The 25406-nt window shown below is 54.6% G+C and overlaps 1 protein-coding gene across 50 annotated transcripts in view; it reads left to right on the top strand.

The window, feature by feature from the left end:
* The window catches only part of TNS1 (tensin 1), a 245059-nt gene that overhangs the window by 189740 nt on the left and 29913 nt on the right, over positions 1-25406 (top strand). For 22 of the 50 annotated variants that reach the window (XR_014830099.1, XM_085000332.1, XM_085000339.1 and 19 more), the window contains 4 exons: positions 3309-4898; positions 16132-16328; positions 17241-17316; positions 21871-21963. Coding sequence is in view for 49 of the 50 variants with exons in the window: in XM_085000332.1 (XP_084856458.1) it covers positions 3309-4898; positions 16132-16328; positions 17241-17316; positions 21871-21963 (1956 nt within the window). In the remaining variant the exon portion in view is untranslated. Of the gene's footprint in view, positions 1-3308; positions 4899-10943; positions 11013-12231; positions 12352-16131; positions 16329-17240; positions 17317-21870; positions 21964-23024; positions 23064-25406 lie in introns of all 50 variants that reach the window. The other 28 variants (XM_085000355.1, XM_085000324.1, XM_085000327.1 and 25 more) reach the window with 4 other exon arrangements.

The following is a 25406-nucleotide window of genomic DNA, read 5'->3' as shown; positions in this document are numbered from 1 at the left end:
GGATGCCCAGGCTGGGCTGCTGGTACCTTGGGTTTCCCCTGCAGCCTATCCTTCTGCTCCATTGTCACCCATCCCAGTACCCATGGCCCCACCCAAGTGGGTCCCTCCCTCTGTCCCCTCCCACTGGGTGTCCAACTCCCTCTCCTCTGAGATGGTTTTCTCCGAACTGGCCATCCCCATGAAGGCTGCTGGGACTTAGAGATGGAGCTGGTGGCCCCTTAGCTGGAGAGCCTTGACGCCATCTCCCCTCACCCCTGACGTCCGCTCTCCTCCTTGACCGCTCTGCTTCATTCCTCTCGGCTCTGCCCGCCTCTCTCTTTCTTTGCCCTTCCTGCCTTAATAGATTGAAACCAGCATGGTGTTCCGGCTTCTTGTGGTCCTGGTAAAAGGCTCTTAATGTGGCCGTGGTTGATGGTGAGGGATGATGCGAGTGTTGTGGGGGTGGGGGACGGGGGCGCTCACCCTCCTCTCTGACCCTCGGGTCAGGCCAGGGCTCTGGGGCTTCAGCAGAGCCCTCGCAGGGGCTGGACAGACCTGGGACAGGCCTGGGTGGCCTCCGTTTCTCCTCTCGATGTGAAACGGACGGCGACCCAAGGAAGTGCTGCCGGCCCCGGGCGTCAGGAGCAGCCGCCCCCTCTGAGGACAGAAATAGACATTTGCATTTGTACTCAGCAAATAGGATTTAATTTAACCATTTACACGTGTTCGATTTTCTTACTAAGCCTTAGCGGCCTGGCAGTTGTTATCCTGATGTTGCTGCAAACAGTAGCCCATGGAGGGGGTAAATGACATGGGACAAAAAGTTGAATATTGACAGTGTCAAAACCAGCGCAGAGTGGGGTCTGACCAGGCGGGCCAAGGTGTCAGGTAGTGGTTTTCAATGTGATTTCTCCCTCCCTGCCTCGGGGGATGCTCTCTTGTCTCTCGTGCCAAAAGCTCTTCTTTTGTGTCCCCTAGTGAGATGCTGGGCTGGGTCTGCTTTCTCCTGGAAGGAAGGAAGGAATACTTTCGGGTTTTCTCTGGTTTGCCCCCAGTGGTTCCCATTGTCTTCTCAGCATAACTGGGGAGGCCTTCGGACGCTCCACCCTTTGCTCTGCTGTTCCCCCCACATCTCAGACCGTGTGTGCATGGACTTGGGAGATTCGGGGGCTCAGATTGGAGGGAGGAGATCCCCGGCTGGGGGGCGGGGGAAGACTCTGAAATCTCATGGCGAGAGTGGCAGAGTGGGGCCCGGGCCCAGGAAGGGGCCTGCTTTCTCCTGAGCACAGGGAGGAGGAGAGGCAGCGCCGCGACTCCCACTAACCCGTGTGAGGGGCCCATCCTCGTGGGAACCGACCCCCCAGCCCTGAGATCTGAGTGGATGAGAGCTTTCTGTTCGCAGTACTTTCCTTCTCTGCAAACAGCCAGCTGGGCTCTCCAGTGTGTGGAGCACAGAGCCCGGTCCTTTGGAAGGACACGGCCCGAGGGGCGGCCTGTCCTCTGCATTTGGGCCCTTTAAGGATGACGCCAGGCGAGTCGGGAGTGTCTCTCAGTAGCCTCTAGGGGTCCCGGCACAAAAGGCAGGCTGCTGGAGAATCAGACCTTTCTCAGCCTCAACCCCTTTCTGGTTCAGACCCGCACCATCCCTGTGAGCCCTGGGCTGCAGCAACACACTGGCCCAGTGTCACTCGGGACCCACGGCTGGCTGAGGTCCCAAAGCCCCAGGGAGGAGTGGGGAGCAGAGAAGTGGTTCCGGGGAGCTAAGTGAATGGGCAAAGCCTCCAGCGCCCCCAGGGGGCTGTGTGGACCGTGTGCCTGGTTGGGCATCTTGCTTCTGGCTCCCGGGTGACGTCATTTGGTTGGCCTGTGGTTTGTATGTGTGTGTGTTGATCAGGATGTTCCTGTTTTGCGGTTGTCTGATCACTTGTTTTTGGCCGTGGGCTTCTGTATGAGTGTTTATTTTTAGAGGCTGCCACTTTGGGCCTGAGGGCTGCTCCTTGGGTATGGTAGGAACTTGTATTTTCTGAAATGTTTGTGGCTTTAAAATTAAGTATTTATTTTGGGGTATTGCTGCTTTTTAAGTGTTTATTCTATGAGAATATGTGTGCGTGCACGCGAGTGTGTGATAAGACAGTGTAGAATAATGAAAATGTGTGGTCTTTGAAGTTCTGATTTAGTTTTGATTTTAATCTAGTTGCAAGTTTTTAATGAGTTCTGATTTTAAAATCCCAGCTTTAACCACGTACTCTGTGTCTGCAAAGAAATGCTTTCACCTCTCACAGTCTCAGTTTCTCCATCTTTAAAACAGGCATCATGCCCCTGACTTCCAGGATTAAAAATAATGTGTGTGTTAATGTAGCAAAGTGTTTGGCCTGTAATAGGTGTTCCCTGAACATTTGCTCTTACGGTTAGTATTTATATATTTGTATCCATACTTGCTCTTTCTGACTAGGGGTGCCTGCCTGCTGTACCCCGTGGGTGCATGTGCCTAGGTGTTTGGTTTGGGTGATTTCTGCTTGGAGTGTGTGTCTCTGGAGGATGTCTTTGTGTCTGGTTTTCTGTGTGTGAGCCTGTGTGTGACTGTCGGTGCCTGGGCTGGCGTTTGTGCAGTGTTTGGGAGGGGGCTTTCTTTTCTTGCCAATGGGGGCCTGCCTTGGAATGGGGGGTGGGGAGGTGTGTGTGTGTGTGTGTGCAGGCTGGAAGCTGGCCTGCTGACTGTACAGGGTGTGAAATCACTGAGTTCCTCTGGGCGGGGAAGTTCTTCGTTCCTGAGTCAGCCCTTTGGCCTCCAGCCACCCAGCGCTCACTTTTTTCTTTCAGAGAAAGTATTGCTCACGGGGTCCCCAGAGCTGTCCGCAGACAAAGTGACACAGGGGACACTCCTCCCTGATGAGAACCTCTACTTTTGTGTTCTTGATCCCTCAGATACTCCTTCCACCCTTGGTCCCCGAACCTCCTTTCCAGAACGCCCAGGGACCCCAGCATTCAGAGGGAAGGTGTAGCCCCTTCACACGGGGCCTGCTGGCTCTGCTGAATCCTGTCTTGGTCCAGCACCTCTAGGTCCTTGGGAAGTTAGTGAAATGCTGGAGTCAGGCTTTGGAGCTTGGGCTCCACTACCTGGCCCTGACGCCGGGTGCTGGGGGGAGGGCTCTTCCCAAAAACCCAGGAAAGGGGACCTTTCTGCCGCCTCAGCTCTATCTTGAGATGCTGAGAGGAGGTTTGGGCATCCAGGGAAGGGACGCCTTCAGCTGCTTTCTTTGGGAGAATGGGTGTTTCACCTCCCCTTGACATCTGCTGTCTGTGTCTCCCCTCCGATCCCTCTCTTATAGAGGTGGTGGGCCACACCCAGGGGCCCCTGGACGGGAGCCTGTATGCCAAGGTGAAGAAGAAGGACTCCCTGAACGGCAGCACCAGCGCTGTCAACGCCACGCGTCCTGTTCTGTCTGCCACCCCCAACCACGTGGAGCACACCCTCTCTGTGAGCAGCGACTCCGGCAACTCCACAGCCTCCACCAAGACCGACAAGACTGATGAGCCTGCCCCTGGCCCCTCCAGTGCCCAGGCTGCCCTGAGTCCTGAGGAGAAGCGTGAGCTGGACCGCCTGCTCAGCGGCTTCGGCTTGGAGCGAGAAAAGCAAGGCAGCATGTACCACACGCAGCATCTCCGGTCTCGCCCAGGAGAGGGCCCTGCTGCGCCCTCCTCTGGCCGCCACATCATCCCGGCCCAGGTTCACGTCAATGGTGGGGCCTTGGCATCTGAGCGGGAGACGGACATCCTGGATGATGAGCTGCCCAACCAGGATGGGCACAGCGTGGGCAGCATGGGCACCCTGTCCTCCCTGGATGGGGTCACCAACACCAGTGAGGGGGGCTACCCGGAGGCCCTGTCCCCTCTGACCAATGGTCTAGACAAGCCCTACTCCGTGGAACCAATGGTCAATGGTGGAGGCTACCCCTATGAGTCTGCCAGCCGGGTGGTGCCCGCACAGGCTGGCCACATGGCCCCCATGCGGCCTTCCTACTCCGCACAGGAGGGTTTAGCAGGCCACCAGCGGGAGGGGCCCCACCCAGGCTGGTCACAGTCAATGACCACCTCCCACTATGGCCATGACCCCAGCGGTATGTTCCGCTCTCAGTCCTTTCCGGAAAGTGAGCCCCAGCTGCCCCCAGCTCCAGCCCGTGGGGGGAGCAGCCGGGAGGCTGTGCAGAGGGGCCTGAATTGCTGGCAACAGCAGCAGCAGCAGCAGCAGCAGCAGCAGCAGCCTCGCCCACCTCCTCGCCAGCAGGAAAGAGCCCACTTGGAGAGTCTCGGGCTCAGCAGGCCCAGCCCCCAGCCACTGGCAGAGCCCCCCATGCCAGGCCTCCCTGAGTTCCCGCGGGCGGCCTCACAGCAGGAGATCGAGCAGTCCATCGAAACCCTCAACATGCTGATGCTAGATCTGGAGCCAGCGGCGGCAGCGGCCGCCCCACTGCACAAGTCCCAGAGTGTCCCTGGGGCCTGGCCGGGGGCTTCCCCACTCTCCTCCCAGCCTCTCTCTGGCTCCTCCTACCAGTCTCACCCACTGACCCAGTCCAGATCTGGCTACATCCCCAGCGGGAATTCCTTGGCGACCCCTGAGCCCATACCCCGGGCCTCCCTGGAGTCCGTCCCTTCTGGCAGGTCTTACTCACCTTACGATTATCAGCCATGTCCGTCTGGGCCCAACCAGAGTTACCGTCCAAAGAGCCCAGCTTCTTCCTCCTCCTCTGCCTTCCTTCCAACTACCCAGAGCTCTTCAGGGCCTCAGCAGCCCCCGGCCTCTCTCCCTGGCCTCACCGCTCAGCCTCGGCTTCCACCAAAGGAGATGACTCCAGACCCATCTCGAACTCCGGAGGAGGAGCCATTGAATCTGGAGGGGCTGGTGGCCCACCGGGTGGCAGGTAAGAGCCTTGGGGACAATCAGTGCTGGGGATTCCCTCCTTACTCCCTCCACACCTTCCCTCTTTGGTTCTGGTTGATTTGGATGGGGGGAGGGGTAGGCTTAGCCATCATATCAGCGGGCCCTGCTTTGGCCTGAGAAGGGGCCCTTCCTGCATTCATTGCCTATTGGGCTCCAAGACAGGCATTGAGATTCAAAGATCAGTGTCTTCCAGGAGCCCTTCCTGCATTCATTGCCTGTTGGGCGCCAAGACAGGCATTGAGATTCAAAGATCAGTGTCTTCCAGGAGTTTTCAGTCTAGTAAGGAAACAGGTACCCAGACAGATAATTCTGGCCAAGCTCAGTGTGTGCTACAACAGAGGTAGGCCGAAGGCCCAGAGCTGGCGAAAGCAAGGCTTACCTCCTAGGGCAATCAGGGGAAGCTTCCTGGAGGTGCTGACCCCTGGCCTGGATATAGATTTTGTAGACAGAGAGCAGATGCTCTCTGTAACTTCCTGCAGTGGGGAAGGCATGGAGATGGCTAGAGGGAGCCCTTTAGACTCAAATTCCCTTTTGGGCCCTCCCAGAGGCATGATGGTGCCTGCGAGGGTGTCCTGAAGCCTTTGGACTCTAGCCAAGCGTTCACCCCTAAAGGGTCCTTTCAGGACATTTCTCTGTTTTCAGGGTTAGGGTTAGGGTTTAGGGTTAGGGTTCCCCTTCTTATTCACCTGTCCTGCTAGTTCTTATTTCAGGATCAGCTCTATATGGAAAGCAGACAATCTATCAGAGAATGGGCTAGTCTTTCTGAAGAGAGGAGAGAGAGTGGGGCAACCAGATGAACTTATTGGGGAGATAAAGGGAAGAAGTGCAGGGTGTCCAGGGTGATGTTGGGAGGGGTAGGAAGGGTTCCCTTCCCTCCCACTGGCCTAAGCCTATGGCCATTCCATGGGGGCAGCCAAACTGGGCAGGAAATTCTATGGGTTGGTTTTGTTGCAGAGATGAAGCCCAGGCAGGGGTGGACCAGAGCCTGGGTCGAGGCAGGCCTTGTGCCAAGCCCCTCAGCTGACAGGGCGGTGGGAGGTCAGGAAGAAGAAGAGGGGCCTGAGCAGCTGACTTTGCCTTTTGTCCCTTTTCCTAAATATAGGGGAAGCTGAGTCACCATGCCAGCTGTAGGGAGGAAGGGAGACGCCCTCCCCGGGGATGGATGGTGGGTCTGGGGAAGTAACTGGGGCCAGGTCAGTTGGTTACTGAGCTGAGTCTAGGACCTGGGTATAGGGGCATGGTCGCCCTGCTCCTGTACTTCAGAGCAGAGCTCCAGTTCAACTATTGGTTAACTCGAAACTGATGATTTGGGAAGTATTCCCACTATGGAAATTGACAATCAGGGCTTCACCTGCCATAGAGCAGCACATCATTGCTTTTACCCAAGAGTCAAAACACAGGATGAGTAGCTCTGTAACCCTAGGGATGAAGTGCTCCATGGAGTGGTCCACAAGGGGAAGCTGTCTTCTACTTTTGTCCACATCTTGTCCCTGAGATAAGGAACCCCTGGCTTGTCAGCAGAGACCATTTTCCTCTTGGTTTTGTTGAAAGGAACGGAATGGGCCATCTTCATATTTTACAGAGTTAGGCTGCTGGCCTGAGGAATAGTGACGCTCTAGTTTAATGATTGATCTAAGGGACTTTGCTCTGGGGGAGCGGGGTGAATTTCCTTCCCCTCCAAGAACCCTTCTGTATAGCTCTCCTGGAGCTTGCTCAAGAGGAAGCTGTGTTCTCATGGCCCTGGATGGATGTTCATCTCTAGTGGCTCTCTCCTCAGCCTTTTCTCTCCTGTCAGCTTCTGGGGTCTTGACTATCATGTAGCAGCTCAGGTTTTGGTTGCCAAGAAGTCATAGGGAGGGAAGCAGGGAGCGAGAGATATTGCTGAAACAGTATCTCTGTCTCCCAACCCAGCTATCATCCACACCACCAACTGAGTGACTCAGTCAGGAGAAGGAATAAGATGAATGGAGAGAGCAGTTAAATTTGGTCCCCAGGCTAAAAAGGGGCCTCTCTTGTCCATGACCTATGTCAGGAGGTCTTGCTTGCACAGCTTCCTCAGTAGCCATTCAGGGTATTTGCAGTGCTTGTGTAGATAAAGATGCACTGGCAGGATCAATCCGTAAAACAGTCTGGGAGCCAAGGGATAGATTTCCAGCACCACCTCTTTCTTCTCATTCTACATGCTTCTGCAAGAAGCTAGAACATAAGCTTCAACATGAGTAACCCAGGAAGCTCAGATCTGAGGGAGAATCTCTATATGGTCATGAATGTGATCTGGTTTCTTCTGGTATTTTTCCATCAGGCCTGCTTTTCCTCCTTGGCTGTCCTCCATACCTCAGTTCTATGTCTTTGCTTCATTCCACTTTGATACAACTACTCCTTATGTCTTATTTCAGCTTAGGTCTTGGGGAATATAGGGGTAGTTTTCTGAAGTTGGTAAAGGCTAGGTACCAGAAACCTGTAGCACACATCACACTTTCTTGTGAAACATTAGAGGCAGTTGCATTACTCTGGGGATAAAATAAGGATGTCTGTTATCATTGCTGTTATTTAACACCGTACTGGATATCCTAGCCAGTGCAATAAGACAAGAAAAAGAAATAAGAGTCAAAGCTGTTGAGTCCAATCAAGTTATCTTATGATCCTGATTCTGTGACTGGACTGATCTCAGGTGTCTCTACAGGTAGAGATTTCAATGCATGTTGGAAATCAGATGTGGATCTTATCCTTAAGGAGTCTAGAGTTTAGTAAGGGGAAAAAGAACTGGAACTTTTAAGTGAAGTTATTTGTAATAAGCATTATTTGTAATAAGGGGTGTAATATGAAGAATGTTCTGTGGGAATGAAAAAAAGAAAGATCACTGTCTGCTGGAGAGATTGAGGAGGCTCTGTGTTAAATATGGGTTTTAAACAGAGCCTTGGAAGATGGGTAGGATTTTGAAGGTGGGTGAGGTCATTGGAGAGAGAGGGTTCATAATGAAGTTAGGAAAGCATAGGATGTGTTTGAAGAAAAGGGTAAATTGATATCCTATAGGCTATGTGTGAGAGAGTCAGGAAAGGTAGCCTGGGACATGTATCTGGTTGGTTTTAAATACCACCCTAAGGAGCTTTAATCTTACCTAGTAAGGATGTCAGAAGCCATTACTTTGTTTTAGTCAAGAGAGGATGGCATGATTAGGGCTGTAGTTTAGAAAGATGTACCTGGGGGGGTCTGGGCAGGAAGGATACAACAGGGCAGAGACTTTGAGCTGAGAGATACTAGGAGTTTATTCTATGGAAATAAAAAAGAAGAGATGGGTGCCAAGGATGCTGTGGGAGTAGTACCAATGCATCTACAAGTCGATTGGACGTAGTATGTGAAGAAGAGGGAGACATCAGAGATGATTCTGAGGCTCCATGAATAGAAGCAGAATGATGATTCTGTTAATAAGCCAGAAGTTAGGGGAAGGAGCAGGTTTGGTGTGAGACGAAGGCCTCAGTATTAGATATGTTGAGTTTGAGGTGATGGTGGCTCCATGTAGAGATGTATGGAAGGCAACATCCTGAACTGGAGCATGAAAGAGTAGGAAGAGCTGTAGATTTGGGAGTCATCCTCACAAAGTGAAGTTTAAAGCTTTGGGTAAGGACGAGATCTCTATATCGGAGGGCATGGAGAGAAAACAACTTATAATGAAATGCCCATGAGGGGAAGGGAGGTCATACAGGGGACTGAGAAGGAATGTTCAGGGCAGAGAGAGGAGACAGGGACAGTGGGTCATCACAGAAGTCAGCATAGTAGAGGGTTTCCAGGAGGAGGTGGGGGGAGTTTAGCAATGTCACTGCAGAACAATCACGAGGAGGAGGACTTGGGAAAATTCACTGGGCTTGCCAAGTAGGAGGCCCCAGTGATTTTCAAGGTCATATCTTCAGTAGAGTGCTGGCGACAGAAACCAGACTAGGGGATTAAAGGTGGGAGGAGAGAGTGTAGACGGCATATCAGATACTCTTTTGAGTGGTTTTGTGATAAAAGGGAAGAGGATGGTAGCTAAAGAGGGTAGTGAGATATTGAGGGCATCTTTTTGTGAATATAGGATCTGCGAGGATATTTTCAGAGAGGAGAGAAAAGTTGAATATTGAGGGAAGAGGGAGAAGGAAAATATCTAAGAGAGAGAGGGCTTGATAGAGCAGGTATCTGAGGAGGTAAAGGGGGCTAGGCTCAGGAGCCCAGGTAGATAATTAAGGCTCAACCAGGAGGCGACTTACCTCTTCATGAAGTGAGAATAAAGGGTGGATACAGATATAGAGAGAGGGTGGTGTCAAGCTTTGGGAGCTGGAATTGAGACCCCAATTTTTACATTTCATCATGAAAATAGGAGATGAGATCAAGGCCCATTCCATCTTTCATTCAGCATATGCTCTTAATCTGTGCTACATGCTAGTCTAAGCTCTGGACAAATGCTAGTAAACAAAAGAGATAAACATCCTTTTTTTTTTTTTTTTTTAAGAGGTGGCAATGACAATAAACAATCAAATACACATGTAATATGTCAGTTGGGTGATAAGTGCCATAGAGATAAAATTAATCAGTGAAATGCCAGTGAGGGGTAAGGGGTGGGTTGGTGGTTGCACTTTACATAGGATGGTTGGCTTCCCTGGGCAGGGAGGGAATGTGCCAGATGCAACAGTAAGTGCAAAGGTCCTGAGGTGGAAACATGCCTCATATGGGAATGTAGAGGGGCTCAAAGTCAGAGAAGGGACAAGAATAGGGACCAGCTTTCTGTGTGTTTTGTAGGTGAGCCTACTGGTTTTCACTCTGCTTGTTGTGAGGAGCCTTAGGAAAGATTTGGGCAGAGAAGTGACATCATCTGGCTTGTTCTAAAAGAATCAATGTGGCCAGGATGGTGTTGCTCTTTATTGAGATGGAGAAGAATGTGGGAAGAGCAGGTGTAGAGGTGATATCAGAAGTGTGATTTTGGCCACATTAGATGTGAGATGCCCATGACATGTCCCGGAAGGTTGGATATACAAGTTAGGAGCTTCTGGGGGAGAGGTGGGAGCTTAGAAACTTGGGAGTCATCAGTATGGATGTCCTGTGAAGCAAGGCACCACATAATGTCACCCAGGGGGTGAGGACAGGTAGAGAAAAAATCTGAGAATTGAGTTCTGGAGCCTTGAACATTTAGCAGTTGGAGACCCGAGGAGGAGCCAGCAAAGAAACTGGTAGGGAGCTGCTTTCAAAGTGAGGGAAGCTAAAAGGGTGTGGTTCCCTGGAAGCAGGAAGGAGTAACATTGGCCGCTGTGTGGTCCCTCTGGTGTGGGATGGGTTGGAGTCAGCTGGGGTGAATAAAAGGACGTCACCATGGATGTCCTTACAGTGCATCCAGACTGGCTTATCTGAAGGACTGTTCAGTGGTACCCAGTACTTTGGGGCAGGAATAGAAAGTTCTAAGTGGTTCCCATGAAAGAGGATTATTAAGGGGGTGTGACAGAAGAATGAAGGGCCAAGGGATACCCTGAATCTCAAGGAGATGCCCCTTGGGCTCAGAGCACCGGGGTCACTGTTGCATTTAGGAAGAGGCAGGTGACCACGAGAGGAGAGAGGTCCTGGGGTGGGGCTCTGCTGACCATGAGGGTGGGTGAGGGGAGGGCCCACAGTATTGAAATCTGGTCCTGAGTGGGCACCTTCTTGCTCCATGCTGGGGTTAGAAAAGAGGGGCGTGGGTGACTGGACAGTACCAAGTCCACCTGCCCGTTGGAGAAGCCAGACCTTCGATCCACCCTCTCTCCTTGTCTGATACCCTGCCCACCTCCTTCCAGCGTGTGGCCAGATCCCAGACTCAGAACGCCGACTAATCCTGATTTTTCTCTTTGTTTTTGTTTTGTTGCGTCTTGTTTAATGCCTTGTCCCTGGCGTTCTCCGTGTGTCCCGTGTCCATCTGTCCCTGTGCCGTGGGCATGGTGCCTGCCTTGCCTGGTGTCCTCCCCTCCCCCCGCCTCCCCTCCCCGCTTGCCTCCTCCTGCCGGCTCCCCGCGGTGGTGGTGGGCAGCGTACAACGCCAGGCTGCAGGGTCTCGGGCACCCTCCCCTCCACCGGCTCCGGTCTTCCTCGCTCTCCGGTTGGTTCCTCTCCCCACCTTCCCCTTTGAGGACTCATCTGAGCTCTCTCTCTCTTCCCTTTTGCCTTCATGTGCTGTTGCTTCCAACTTTTGCCCACTTTCTTCCACCCTCCTCAATTTTTGTCCCTCTCTCTCTTCTGTTCTCTTCTTTCCATCTCCTTCTTCTTTGCCCCCCACTTTTTCTCTCACTGCCTCCCTTTTCTCCCCCTCCTCCCTCCCGCCTCTCTGCATGAGTGAGCACTCCCACTTCTGCATGGACATGGCCTGATGCTTCCAGCCTTGGCCTTCCCTGCTGGGAACAGGATCTGGGGTGATTAGATGAACTTTCAGGCTCCCCCATGGGCATGCAGGCCTTTGCAGTAAATGTACTCAGGGAGAGTTTGGGACAGGCTGGCTCTCCAGCCATCCTGGCCAGACCCCGCAGGCCAGTCAGCCTGAGCCTCAGTGGGTGCAAGACACAGTTGTGCCCTGGCATCTGCTGCTGTGTCCAAGCTTGAGTACAGCACTCCCTGGGGACAGGGCACCCCCGCTGACCTCATCCTGAATCTATGATCCTAGGACCCCCGGGCAAGAATCAGAAGCCCTGAGTATGGTCCTGGCTCTCCCTGTGACTGCTTCTGTGACAGTCCCTGGCAAGTCTCTTAATTTCTCGGAGCTCAGTCTCCCAATGGGACAGATGGGGGATCTTAGCTTTGTCGTGTGTCTTTTGCATGGTGGCTTGATGTGCCCCCATGTGCTGGACCCTCCATCAGTGGAGGAGCTATACTGTAGTCCACTAGTGTCCCGCCACCCCCCAGCTCTTATACATACAGGCCCATAGGCTTTTAGCCCCAGGGAGGGCATCCTCATCCTTTCCCTGCTGCTCGGACCCCGGAGGCCCAGGTCAGGGAGAAGGCCGTGTGCCCAGGCTTACCCCATGCCGTGGCCTTGAGTAGTTCCGGGAAAAGGCTTGGGGGTGCTGGGAACCTTCGACTCCCAGTGGCAATATCTGGCCCTCCCAGTCCATGGAGAAAGGGGCGATGGCTCTAGCAGAAACGCCTCCTGCCTGCCTCCTCTCCTGTCCCTCCACCCTTTCTCAGCCCAGTGGTGGGGAGTTCAGTGTTCAGGGGGTTTGGGGCAGTTCCAGGGTGGTGGGCCTGTCCTGAGGGGAGCTGGCATGGCTTGCCCTGGGGCTGCGAGTGTGATTGCCGTGTGGCTTTCTGGTGCCCTGGCCCAGCAGGTGGCCTCCTGGATCCCCTCAATTCTGGAGCCCCAGGCAAGCAGTTGGACACCCAGCCCGGCCACTTGGAGCTGAGGAATCCAGTGCTTTGGAAATTGGAAGGCTGGGAAGAAGACCTGGGTCTGTGGGGGTGGCAGCGGCCAGTTCGGAGGCGTAGGGGAGGCGTGTGGGGAAGCCTGGCACGAGGGCATTTGTCCTCAGAACCCAGGAGCCATGCTCTGTCAAAGTGGTGTATTGATGTGACAGGGCTGCAGCCACTAGAATTGCCTCTGAGTGTGCGTGTGTGCACGTGCACATGAGTGCGTGCATGCGTGTGTGTGTGTGTGTGTGTGTGTGTGTGTGCGCTCGCGTGCGCATGCGTGTGATGAAAGGAATTCACGGCCTCAGGTCCAGCCCACTTTAGGGGAGCCTTGGAGCCAGCTGTGCCCCTAAGCTTAGCACCATCTCTGGGGGCAAAGCGAGGCCCCCCCCGCTGGAAATGGGGCTGTTCTGGCCCCTGCTCTTCAGGTCTGGTGGCCGGTGTGGAGGCCCTGAGCTGAAGTGACTGCTGCTATCAGGGTTTGGGGTCAGGCCCGCTGCCCAGAGTGTGTGAGCAGGGCTTGGAGGATGACAGAGGGCTTCTGCATGAAGCTTGTTCTTATCCCAAAGGCCGCTTCTGGCCATAAGGGCCTCCTGCTCCTCGCGCTGCTGGGGCTGCAAGGCTGGCCTCACCAGCTTTGCTGGAAAGACCTTCCAGAGTCTCTTACCTGCCTCTCTTTCCCCATTCGTGAGCTTCCTCTGGCCCCTGGTCTCCTGCTGGCTATGAAGGTCCTGAGGGTGACTGACCCATAGCTGTTCCTGTCGGGCTAAGGCTGTGTGCGCCCATGCATGTGTCTGTGTGCCTGTGCCTGTGTCTGCATGCCTGTGTGTGTGTGTCTGCGTGCATGTGCCTGTGTGCGCACGTGCCTGTGTGCGTGTGCCTGTCCGCGTGTGCCTGTGTGTGTGGGCCTGCATGAGTGTGCTGTGTGCGTGCAGGGAGCAGAGCACGTGGAGACAGAGGCCATGAAAGCGGGAAGGGGCCAGGAGATGGAGAGAGTCCTGGGGTCGGTGGTGGCCGATGGGCAGAGGGCAGTGGGGGGCGGAGCGGGCCTGTTTTTATTATCCTCCAGTCTCTGGGACACGAGGGAGGGGTGTTCTCCCTCTGACACTGGCTGTCAGCTTGTGTCCAGACGTCCGAGCTTGGCTGAGGAACAATGGGGCTCTCTTCTCTCCCCTCGGCCGTAGCCCGGCTCCCCTCCCGTGGAGAGAGACAGAGAGAGAGGGACCACGGCTCTCCAGGCACTCGGGGCCAGATCTGGTCCTGCCAAGGCGGACAACAGTGAGCCACTGTGTTCAAAGAATGTGAGAGGCCCAGGCTGGCCATGGGGGCCGCGGGGCGCTCTGCGGGAGAGGGCCTGTCCCCGTGGGAGTGGGATGCCGTGTCTTCCCGCTTCTGCAGAGGGAGGCTCTGCCCTCTGGCACCCTAGCTCTTTGGACATCAACCTGTCCATCCCCCTGCCTCTGGACAGAGCGGAGTCCTTCCTGTCAGGCTGGTGGTAGTGGAGAGGGGGCTGGAAGAGGGGACATTCCTTTCAAGCATCTGATCGTCTCGGGCCAGGGTCTTGCATCCTTCCAATGGTCCAGCCTCCTCACCGGGCGGCTGCAGCCATCTTTGGCCTCTGAACATGGAGGATGGTCTGGGTGCATCGGAGAAGGTTCTCTGTCCCTCAAGAAGAGTTGGGGCCTCCCGTAGAAACAGACCCCCCTTTTCAAGGGCGGACATCAGGTCCCCAAACAGGGAAACTGGCCACCCTTTGCAAAAGCAGCTATCTGCCAGAAAGAGGCTGCAGGGTTGGACCAGCCGGAACTGAGACCAGCCCTAATGCATTTCTTTTAACCTTGGGGCTGAACTTAGTTCCAAACCCCAAGAGCCTTTCCCGAATGAGCCTCCTTTGTCACAATTATTATTAGAAAATCAATGGCTACGTCTGTTTCTCTCTAATGTTTTTGCCAGGAATGGAACCGGTGGCAGCTCTGGACCAAGCTGCCCAGGAAGCCTGAGGGGGAAGGGGGCTCAGTGGAGGTGGGGGAAGTGTGGCTGAGGGCAGGACCCCCCCTGCCCACCCCCTACCCTGGCACCTGATGGGAGGTTCAGGCCACTTCTCTGAGGACTGGCAGCCTGGAATTGCTGCAGTTTCTCTGGGTGCTGCTCGATGCTTTAGAGCTGTGCGCCCTCTTTCCTCGGGGTTGATGCTCATAGCAGCCCCTGGTTAGGACTCTGTGACCCCCATTTTTCTATTCTGAAAATAAGGGCCCTTTGAAGCGAGGGTCTTATTTGCTTTAAGTAAAGTGGTTTGTGGGTCTCTTTTACTATCTTCAGCTGGGGCTCCTTTTTCTCTCAGTTGGGATGGTAGGCAGGTTGCCTCTGAATAATAAGCCCAAAGTGGAGCCTCAGAACATTGCCCCACTGGGTACCTTCTACAGATGCCATGCTCATCCTGCTGCTCTCTAGGTGGGGCTCCTAATTATGGGATGGTATGAATGTGTGTCTTGGAGACACTGTGTGTGTGTGTGTGTACACATGTATGAGAGTGTGTCCCTCCCTAGACTTGGCAGCCAGCAGCCTGCTGTTCCTGAGAAGTAGGAAGGCTTCCCAGCCTGTGCTTCTCATGGCAGCCTTAGTGGCTTTGCCAGGAGGGAGCTGGGGCGGCGGGGGGCTCCCCAGAGCCATGCAGACCCCACGGTGGAGGGAAGATGATTCAGTCTGAACGAGAGTGGTTTCTGCTCGGCTGCGCTGGCTGGTTCCTGGGGCCGGCTGTGTGTGTGTGTGCTGGTGTGCCGTGGGGTGGCCTGCCCACCAGTGCTGGCCTGAGGCTGGTGTGGCCGGGGTCTCGCGAGACCTTTGGTGAGTCCCAACACCTCCCCTCACCTCGCCTGCCCTCGCGGATGGTATTGAAGGCGTGGCCAGGAAGGTCCTCCTGCAGGAGAATGAAGACAAGGGGCCCCCGCCTTCAGGCTGGGTCTTGGCCTCTGGGGCCCTGGGGAGTACGTTTTCTAGGATTCTAGAGCCAGCTCAATGAGGCAATGGGTTTCGTGCCGCAGCCCAGCTGTGGGAAGAGGGAGTGGGAAGGGAGGAGAGTGAGATTCACAACATCCCCAGGCCCGTGGCAGGGAAGAGAAGTACACAAAAGCAGATGGAGCCCATGACTTCAGGCTCCTGGCCCGCTGCTCCGCTGGGAGGGGCAGGCTGGGAACCTGGGCTCTTCTGGGGGCATGAAAAGGGTGGGTAGAAAAAGGGGCCGGCGTAAGGGAAATCGGTAGGAGATTTCAGAGGGGCCCGGGATGCAGGTTGAGGAGCCAGAGAAGGCCAGCAGCATGGCAGGGGCCAGCGGGGGCTGGGGACAAGACTTAGTCATCTCTTGGTCACTTCTCGGGAGTGCCGTTTGCACGCTGATGCGTCATTCATTCTTTCCAAAGTTCTTCCCCACGGGCCTGGTGTTGCTTGTTGGTTGATGCGGTCGCCTTGGAGATTGTCTCTCCCTCCACCTTCCCTCCTTTGCTTGGAAGCCCTGGCCCTCTGCCTCCGGGCCTGGAGGACGTGGACATCTGTTTCTTGTATCAGTCCTTTGTGCCCTGGGCCCCATCCCTGTGCAGAGTAGAAATTCTGGGGGAAGGCCCGCCCAGCCTCAGCAGATCTCCCACCCTGCAGAGAAGCTGGGGTGTGGACAGAGGGGGGCTGTGGGGGGGAGGTGCCGAGGGGAGATGAGCCCAGCTCCAGCTCGGCCCCTGGGCTCAGATGCACTGCCTTCTCTGAGGGCATCAGGCCCGATGGATCCTTGCATATTATGCTCATTGCCCTCTTGGCCTTGCCATTCCTCCCAGGAGTGCAGGCTCGGGAGAAGCAGCCTGCCGAGCCCCCAGCACCTCTCCGGAGGCGGGCAGCCAGCGATGGGCAGTATGAGAACCAGTCGCCGGAACCCACATCCCCCCGTAGCCCTGGGGTTCGCTCCCCTGTCCAGTGCGTCTCCCCAGAGCTGGCTCTCACCATCGCTCTCAATCCTGGAGGGCGCCCCAAAGAGGTGAGTCCTGGGCTTGCATCCTGGGCCCACAGGGGGTAGCAGAGCCCACCTGTCCTATTTAGGAACTTGATGGTCAACTGGGTGGCACCGACCTCTCAGTAAACTCACGAATTTTTCCTCCCTGCATCCTCAGCCTAGGTCTCCTCTCTGGCTTGTGGCATTTGGAGCCCGTTTTCTCTAAATGGCTTTTATGCCCCTACTTCTTCCAGGAACCCTGAGACTGAGGTTCCCTTCTTGACTCCTTAAGGAGTAAGGTCCTGGGTATGACGTAGGTGACCAGTCCCCAAACTCAAGCCAGATCCTATAGTCTGTTTCTGAGCCCCTTCTAGATGGAGGGTTTTCTTGGAAGATCGAATTTCAACGACAGAGTGTTTGCGTGTCTGAGACGCTTCAGCCATTTGAGGAAGTAGATCTTAAAACTTGAGTTCAGTGAGCATAACAGTCACTGGGGAAGTCTGTTCAAAATGTAGATTCTCAAGTCCCCTGCCAGAGATTCTAGCCTATTAGACCTGGGACGAGACCCAGGAACCTGCATTTTAAACGTGTGCCCTGGAAGATTCTGATGTAAGTGGTCCATGTTTGATGAAATCCAGGCTAATGAGTCATTCTGGCTATAAGTGGTTTTGGGACATCTTTTCTCTCCTGCCTTCTGGCAGGACCCCTGTCCCCTGCCCCCGACCCCTTTCATGTGACCCTGTTGTGAAATATGTCCAAGGCAGGTGCTGCTGGACCATGGCCTTGCAAATAGCCACTTTCTGTTCTCCGGGCTGCGCGTTGTTGGGGTCAGGGATGGAGAGGGTCTTCCTTTGACTTCTGTGTTTGCCTGGGAGGGGGTGTGGTCAGGCGGTTAACTGGGAACTCCTCCTCCTCAAGGTCACAGCCGTGTTTTCCTCCCTTGTTCTTCTTCTGCAGCCCCATCTGCACAGCTACAAGGAGGCCTTTGAGGAGATGGAGGGAACCTCCCCGACCAGCCCTCCGCCCAGTGGGGGTAAGACCTCTGCACGAAGCCTGGCTTCCCCGGTCGCCTCTGGCCTGCATACGCACCCCGGGTGTGGGGGGGAGAACAAGCTTGGGCGGGGCCATGATCTGACGCTCCTCGTCCCTGTGGCTCATTTCACTTCACCTTCCCTCCCCCACTTCTCTTCTTTTCTGCTGTCCACGCTCACACACTAAGGACGCAGATGCCGCAGTCCTGGGATCCAGACTGACCCACATGGGACCCATGGACTCCCATATTATGGAGTTTGCTGGTGGTTGAGGGTCTTTGCTTCGTATGTGCAGAACACCCCCCATCCTAAAGGGACTCTTTGTGACTTGCTGGTGTGTCCCTGAGACACCCCTAAACCAGAATCCTTGCTTCTGACTCCTTTATCTGTCTGCACCCAGGCACCTCTTCCACTTTAGGCAGCTTTTTCAGTTTCTACCAAGGAAAGAAAGGCTCAGGACCCTCAGGATGCCCGCGTCCCCATCTCTTCCATCCCTTGGCCTCCAGACGGGAGGTTTTTTCAGTCTGTAGCCCCCTGATGCTCTCCCTGGAGAGGCACGTTCCTAAAGGGCAGAGCTGTTTCCACCCAAAGAGAAGCCCCAGGATGAGCCCAGGAGAGGGGCAGTGTTCCTTCCTATGGTAGAGGAGATGTGACGAGGAGCTGGAGGAGGCCCTGGCAAGTGGTGATGGAGCAGTACCAGGCTGTGAGGGACTTGGGCCCCTGGGAGAGGCCCTTGGTGGGCAGAGGGGGAGAGACTGGTGATGCTTCAAGGTCAAGCTGAGTGAGCCCAGCCCAAACTATTCATTCGCCCTGGGGAGAGAGGAAGAGAATGAGGAAGGGAGAGTCGGAGCTGGCCATGTGCTCTCCTGGTGAGTGGCTGTCCTGTGCAGGGGAGGAAGGTAGCACCATAGCCTGGCCCCTGTGCCAGCAGAACTGCCATCTTGGACACACAGGAGTGAACGCCAGCACTGTCCAGCTGAAAGATAACGCGAGCCACATTAGCAATAGAATCTTGTAATAGCTCCATTAGAGAACCTACAGGAAACTGGAGAAATGAATTGTAATGATTTTTTAATTTAACCCAAATTATCCAACATATTATTTCAATAGGTAAATTGAAATAAAAATATTAAGACATTATCTTACAGTCTTCTGAAAAGAAAGCCAGTGAAATTAATTTTAATAATAGGTTTTATTGGGAGTTCCCATTGTGGCTCAGTGGGTTAAGGACTGGACTAGTATCCATGATGATGCGGGTTTGATCCCTGGCCTTGCATAGTAGGTTAGCAATCTGGCATTGCTGTGGCTCCGATCTGGTGTTGCTGTGGCTGTGGTGTAGGCTGGCAGTTGCAGCTCTGATTTGACCCCTAGCCCAGGAACTTCCATATGCCGCAGGTGCAGCCCTAAAAAGAAAAAAAAATATATGTTCTTTTTAACCCCAAAGATCTAAAATATCATTTCAATATGTAATAAATATTAGAGTTCCCGTGTGGCTCAGCGAGTGAAGAACCCGACATAGTATCCTTGAGAATGCAGGTTTGATTCCTAGCCTTGCTCAGTGGGTTAAAGACCCAGCATTGCCACAAGCAGCACTGTAGGTCACAGATATGGCTCAGATCCTACGTGGCTATGGCTGTGGCCAGCAGCTGTGTCTCCAGTTCCACCCCTGGTCCTGGAAACTTCCATATGCCTCAGGTGCCATTAAAAAAAGAATCTCCCCCCCCAAAAAAAAAACCCATGTAATCAATATAAAGAGGTATTTTGCATTCTTGTTTCATACTAAGTCTTGGAAATCTGGTGTGCGTTTTAGGCTTGGTTCATTCTAGCCATGCTGGAGATGCTCTGTAGCCGCATGTAGCTCATGGCTACACAGGGGACAGTGCCAGCCTGGGGCAGTCTGCTCGAGGCAGCTCCATGGCCTTTTATGACTCAGGGAATCTCTCTCTGGTCTTAACCCCCTGTCTTCACACCTGCTCTGCTTCCCTGTGGGTCCATACAGCCAGGATCCTGGCCATCACCCTGTTTGGGATGAAGCCGTCTGGGCTGGGCTAGAGATGGGTTGTGTCAGGTGTTTCTGTTCCCATTTCTCCCTCCCCTTGGCCAGCCAGCCCTGGGTGTCCCAGCGGGCGGAATAAGTTAGAAGTTTCTTCCATGCACAGGGTTGGGAAAGAGACAGAGGCGGAGAAATGCAAGGAATTCTTCTCTTGAGAGCCAAGCCTTGCCCAGCTTCAGGGCCACCCACTCGTCTGCCTCAGCAGAAGGGGCCAGATGCCTGGGGACAGAGGACAGGAGTGATTAGGAAGCTAGAGATGCTGAGTGGAGCCTAGAGGACCTTCCCACTGCCTCTGTCCCCTTGTCCCTTCACCTCCTTTTACTGGTCCACTTGTGCCTGTGCTGCACCTGCTGGGCAAACACATGCAAACTTATGGGCTGGGAGTTCCCATTGTGGCTCAGCAGTAACGAACCCAACTAGTATCCATGAACATGCAGGTTCAATCCTTGGCCTTGCTCAGTGGGTTAAGATTCCGGTGTTGCCATGAGCTGTGGTGTAGGTTGCAGATGAGGCTCGGATCTGGTGTTGCTGTGGCTGTGGTGTAGGCTAGCAGCCGTAGCTCTGATTCGACCCCTAGCCTTCCATATGCCACAGGTGCAGCCCTAAAAAGCAAAACAAACAAACAAGCAAAACCCTTAGAGGCTGGAAAGGCTTCGTGATCATTCCAGGTCTCTCAGGCTGGGCTCATTCTCCCATAATTAATTACATTCAATTTCATTTGTCTGACAAACATTAATACGTGCTTGATAAGTTCTACTGTAAGACACCTGTGTGTGTGTGTGTGTGTGTGTGTGTGTAATGAAAAGTAGGGGCAGACAGAAGCAGGCAGGCCTAGACCTACCCCATGCTTGGATGTGTGTGTTCGTACGCATTTGTCCCCTAGGCTGTATTTGCCTTTTGGGCATCTCAGGCCCAAAAGTGAGGGGGGGCGTGCAGGGCCCACCCATCTGGACTCCTGTGATCCTCTCGGTTTCTGTGGACACTTTTGTACACACCAGCATGTACTCAAATAAGTTATTGAAATTGCTTGCATTGAAATATTATATTTGGGGGAGTTAGTTTCCTATTGGACTCACTGTCTTTTGGGAAAGGGAAAAGGCCCCAGGGAGGGTCCAGAGCTGCTGTGTGGCTCTTGGGCACCCAAGGGCCACAGCTAGTCCATTGAGGCCATTGGTGTGGCCAGGCAGCCCTGGGCTCCAACAGATCTGTGCAGCTGCGTGTCCTCAGCAGCCGTGGCCTCTGCAGGGTCCCGAGAACTGTGACAGGAGACAGCTCATTTCTTCTCCTCGGAGGTGTGTTAGGAGACGTGGCAGCTGCCACTGAGGGATCTCGTGACCGGGCATAGCAACTGCCCTGCAGATCAGCTTGGAGCCCGGCCACGTCCTTCGCTGATGGGAAAAAGCCTGACTGCCCTTTCTGACCTTGTGTGTTATGTGACACTTCCAACCCAGGTTGAGCAGCTTGGGAGGGAGCTGGGGTCTGCGCAGGGAGCTGGCGCTTTTGGCTAAGGATTGTGATGGGGCATCTCCCCTTTCCAGAACATTGAGGTTCCGGTGGGGGTGAGAGCGCTCTGATGAGAAATTCCTTCTCTCTCCCCTTTTTTAAACAATCCTTTATTTATTTATTTATTGCTTTTTTTTTTCAGGGCCACACCTGAAACATATGGAGGTTCCCAGGCTAGGGGTCCTATCCGAGCTGTTGCCACTGGCCTACACCACAGCCACAGCAAGGCAGGATCGGAGCCATGCCTGCGACCTACACCACAGCTTAGGGCAACGCCGGATCCTTAACCCAGTGAGCGAGGCCAGGAATCGAACCCGCAACCTCATGGTTCCTAGTCGGATTCATTTCTCCTGCACCATGATGGGAACTCCCGAGAAATTCTCTCTTCCTGGGCTTTGCAAGGAATCTGCTTGTCTGGGGACCAGAGGCGTGTGGCTGAGGGGGGGCCTGGGGTCTCAGGGTTGGTTCTGCTGGTGGTCCCTTTTCCTTCTTCTGTCCTTCACAGGAGATACCATCTTGATACTCCATTTTTTTCAGTCCATCTATGTGCATGGTTTAGAAAGACTGTGTGTATGGTGTGTGTGTGTGTGTGTGTATGGGGTGTGTGTGTGTGTTTGGGGGCAGGGTGGCAAAATGGGAGGAGGAGGAGGGTTGAGAGAGAAGAGCACGGAGGAAGTCAGAGCTCCTGAGTGACCTGTGTGTGTGGCGTGAACCACAGCGTGGTGCAGGGCCCATGGCGGAGGAACTCGGGGCCTAGGGAGAGAAATGCTTTTCTCCAGGTTGAGGGGCAGGACCGTTTCCTGACCCCTTTACCCTTTACACTGGGAGAAACACAGGGACTGGAGAGGGCAGTGGGGTGGAAGCAGCAGCTGAGGGACGGGGCTGGTCTCTGTTCCATGTCCAGCCACCCCACTCCCCCACATGCCCTACTTAGGAGGGTCCTCTCCCCACATCCCCAGCCTCGCTCACTCCAGGGTCTCCCCTTTTCTTTCTGGCACAGTGCGCTCCCCCCCAGGTCTGGCCAAGACACCCCTGTCTGCTCTGGGCCTGAAACCCCACAACCCAGCCGACATCCTGTTGCATCCCACCGGTGGTGAGTGATTCTAGCGGGAAGGGAGGGAGGCAAAGGGAGAAGTGGGGAGTTGGAGGACCCTGTGGCCCCGGGGCGGGGCCCAGAGGGGGTGGGTTCTAGGGACCCTTCTGGAAACAAGGTGACAGCCTGACTTTATGTCCGTGCTGAGCTTAGATCTGGGTGGGGCTCTGTGCAGGGGTTGAGGGGGACAGACCCCTCTGTTGCCTTCCTGCCCGTTGCCTTGTGGCGTCAAGGCCACTCACAGCGTCCTCTGACTTGGGGGTTTGGAAGCGTGCCCTGTTTCCTTGGAGTTGGTTGGCTCCCTGCCGGAAGGCTGGCTGCCCATCCCCCAGGGTTCAGGCACTTGTGTACATGCATGCACGCACACACACGCAGACATGCACGCACCCACCCTGAGTTTACGCCTTGTCACACTTCTCTTCTTCTTGTTCGGAATGGAAAAGTGGGGCCCCTGGGCCCCTTTGTGGCCATTTCCAACAGACTGAGCCCCGAAACTTGCTCCCTAGTCTCTGGTTTTCGGGCTGAGGTTCTGGGGGCCAACTTTGCTTCTTTTCCTTAGTCACCAGAAGGCTTGTCCAGCCAGGTAGGTGCGCAGTGGCGGCATGCAGGTGTGACACGCGGCTGGGCACAGCCTCCCACTCAGGACGTGTCAGCATGGCCAGGGCCACCAGACCACCGGGTGGGGGGCTGTGTCTCACCAGGCCAGCACACTCCTGCTTGAGTCCGTGGGGGTGGGGGCTGGGGCTATGACCAGGTCGCCAGGCCTGCTGCTCCCAAGAGCAAGGCCCTCCCTCTGTCACCTGTGCACCTGGGAGCCCGGGGGCCTGTCGGGGTGAACCACACCCCTCTCCCTGCTGCTATTCTGGAGAGTCTGCCTCTGCCCGGGCCTCTCCCACCTGCTCTCCCACCTCCCTTTTCTCAGCAAAGTCTCTCTCTCTCTCTTAGGAAATAATCCCCGTTAATCTGTCTCTCTCTCCTTTTTGCTCTTTCTCTCCTCTTCGTCACCTGCCTCTCTTCCCTGCCTCTCCTTCCTCCTCACCTCTCTTCCCACCTTCCCTCAGAGGAGGATGAGGGGAAGGTGGTGACCAAGCTTTCCAAAGGTAAGTGTGGCATCGCTGTGTGCCTGGGGCTGGGAATGGCTTTTCACTCCAAGTTTGCTCTGCCTGGCTTAGGGGGGCAGCTCTCGTCTCTGATCAGGTCTCATGTGCCTGGGCACATAGCACACCCCCTCCCCAGGACCCATCCCCTGGGGATCAGCTGTCACTCCAGATGCTCACAGCCTCCGGGCACGGGTCCAGGTGAGGTCTGTGTCCAGGCGCTAGCATGGTGCCATCTTGCTGACAAAATACCCATCCCCTGGCAGCCTTTCGGCCAGCCTCCCTGGGATGCAGCAAGCCCCACCAGAGAGGGGGGATTATCATCCCATTTCCTGGGTGTGCCCCACATTTATAGCTCAGAGCATGGTTTCTCAGCCTTGGCACTGCCGCCATCTGGGGCCAGACAGTTCTTAATTGTAAGGCATTGTAGGAGGTTTCTCAGCATCCCTGGCCTTTCCTGTTACTATGAGCCAGTAGACACCCCCCCCCACACACACACACTCATGACAATCAAAATGTCTCCAACGTAGCAAATGCCTGAGGGGATAATTGCTCCTGGTCCAGAGCCACTGTCTTAGGGCCACCAGTTGCCCTCTTGAAGCCTTTGCCTGGTTCACGTCAATGTAGACGATAGGACCCTGTCTTTGTGGGATCTGGGGTGCCTTTGGGGACGTTGGAAAGTCTACGGCCCCCTCCCATTGGTGGGACCCCCACCACACACAGGGAGACATGTCAGAATACCCATGCATAGAATTGTGTCATTTCAAAGAATTAGCACAAAAAAAACTAATGGAAGAAAAAGTGTTAAGCATGCCTGTCTCCTGGCTTAACCTCTGATTAGATGAACTCCGCATCACACACGGGGAGGCAGAGAGGGAGCATAATCTGGTTGAAGGCCTTTGGTTTATCAGGAGAAGAATTCAAATGATTACCCAGAGCAGTAGGTGAGATGAGGGGTGCTGGCCTGGGGAGCCTCGGCATCCGTGTCCCCATCTTCACCCAAGGGGCTTGGACGAAGTGAGCACGGAGTGCCTTTCAGCTCTGTGTTGGATGTTCTGACTTCCCACCTGGGCCCTGGTTCTCTGTGGCCTGGTTTCTTTAAAGACTCTGGTTTCTTAGGCGCACTTTCCACTTTCCTTTGTGTTCACTGCCTTGATTTTCTGTCCCCTAAGTGGGCATGGGCTGTGCCCCCCTGAATCTGCTATCACCCATATGAGATAGCTAGAGTTTCCCATAAGGCTTTGCCCACTCCTAGCCAGCCAGAGTTGGGGCAGCCACGCCAGCCTGCCTGTGGGGTGCAGATCAAGGCAGCCCCCCAGCAGCAAATCCCAGAGTGGGGTGAGCATGCCCCTGGCTGCTGCCCCCCATCCAAGCCAGCCTTTTACCTGGGGAGAGGACTCCCCCGGGTTGCAGGCTGACTGCTGGTTCCTGACAGGAGTCTAGAATCAGCCAGAGCCCAGGGCCCAGGGCCAGTGTGCTGTGTTTCAGGTGCCCCCACCACGCAGGAGGCTCTCAGCTCTCCTCGTGGTTGCTGATCTCCACAGACTGGTGGGACCTCAAACACTCTCCAGTGGGAAGGTCTGAGGGTGACAGGCCCCGGCTGTGTGTTTCCCACTTTGGGTGACATTTCAGAGGAGTGACCATCAATAGAACAGAACTGACACTGGTCCCTTGGGCCTTAGGTGTGAATCTCAATTACATATTGAGCTAAGTACTCCTAAGGGAAGGGATACAGGCCCCCGGGCCCTCTGACCCTCCTCCATCTGACCTGGAGTTCTCAGAGGAAGGGTCTCAGGCGTCACCTCTGCCACACCCATCATTTTCATCACGGTGGAGCTGAGGTCCATGGTATGGGGTGACTGTGGCCCATCTGCCCAAAGTCCCAGTTAAGAGGCAGCAGGGCTGAGAATGGACTCACTGGTCTCCTCTCTCCTAGTCAAGTGGCTGTTTCAAAGCTCTCCTTCTGCCTCCAGGCGCTGTGCCCTGAGATTCCAGCGTGGGGGTCAGAATTGCTGTTGTGGCCTGGGGGGCAGGTGGGCGTGGGGGCCAGGGGCAAGGCTGTGGGAAGCCAGTCCCATTTATCCTGACTCATGCATCACCTCCCAGGGTCAGACTAAAGCACATTCTTTGTGGAGCCTCTGAAGTGCTGCTTCATTTCCTTACTGATACTTTGATGGGAAATTCAGAAAAAGATGTCTGTGAGGAAAAATAATCAGAGGCAGACTCATTCAGCCAGGGGAAAGAAAGACTTAGGGGAGTCTGCTCATTTCATGGTACAATGCTAAATGCTTTCCATTCATTCGTTCTATCATTCGTCGATTCATGTATGCATTCAGTAAATATTTT

This window comes from Sus scrofa, chromosome 15 (genome assembly GCF_054392235.1).
Source record: "Sus scrofa isolate SSC_HxYL_T2T_F1_AM1 chromosome 15, Sscrofa_HxYL_maternal_Yorkshire_Landrace_v2.0, whole genome shotgun sequence".
Taxonomy (NCBI): domain Eukaryota; kingdom Metazoa; phylum Chordata; class Mammalia; order Artiodactyla; family Suidae; genus Sus; species Sus scrofa.
Note: the sequence above shows the minus strand (reverse complement) of the source record. Positions and strands in the feature narration are given on the sequence as shown.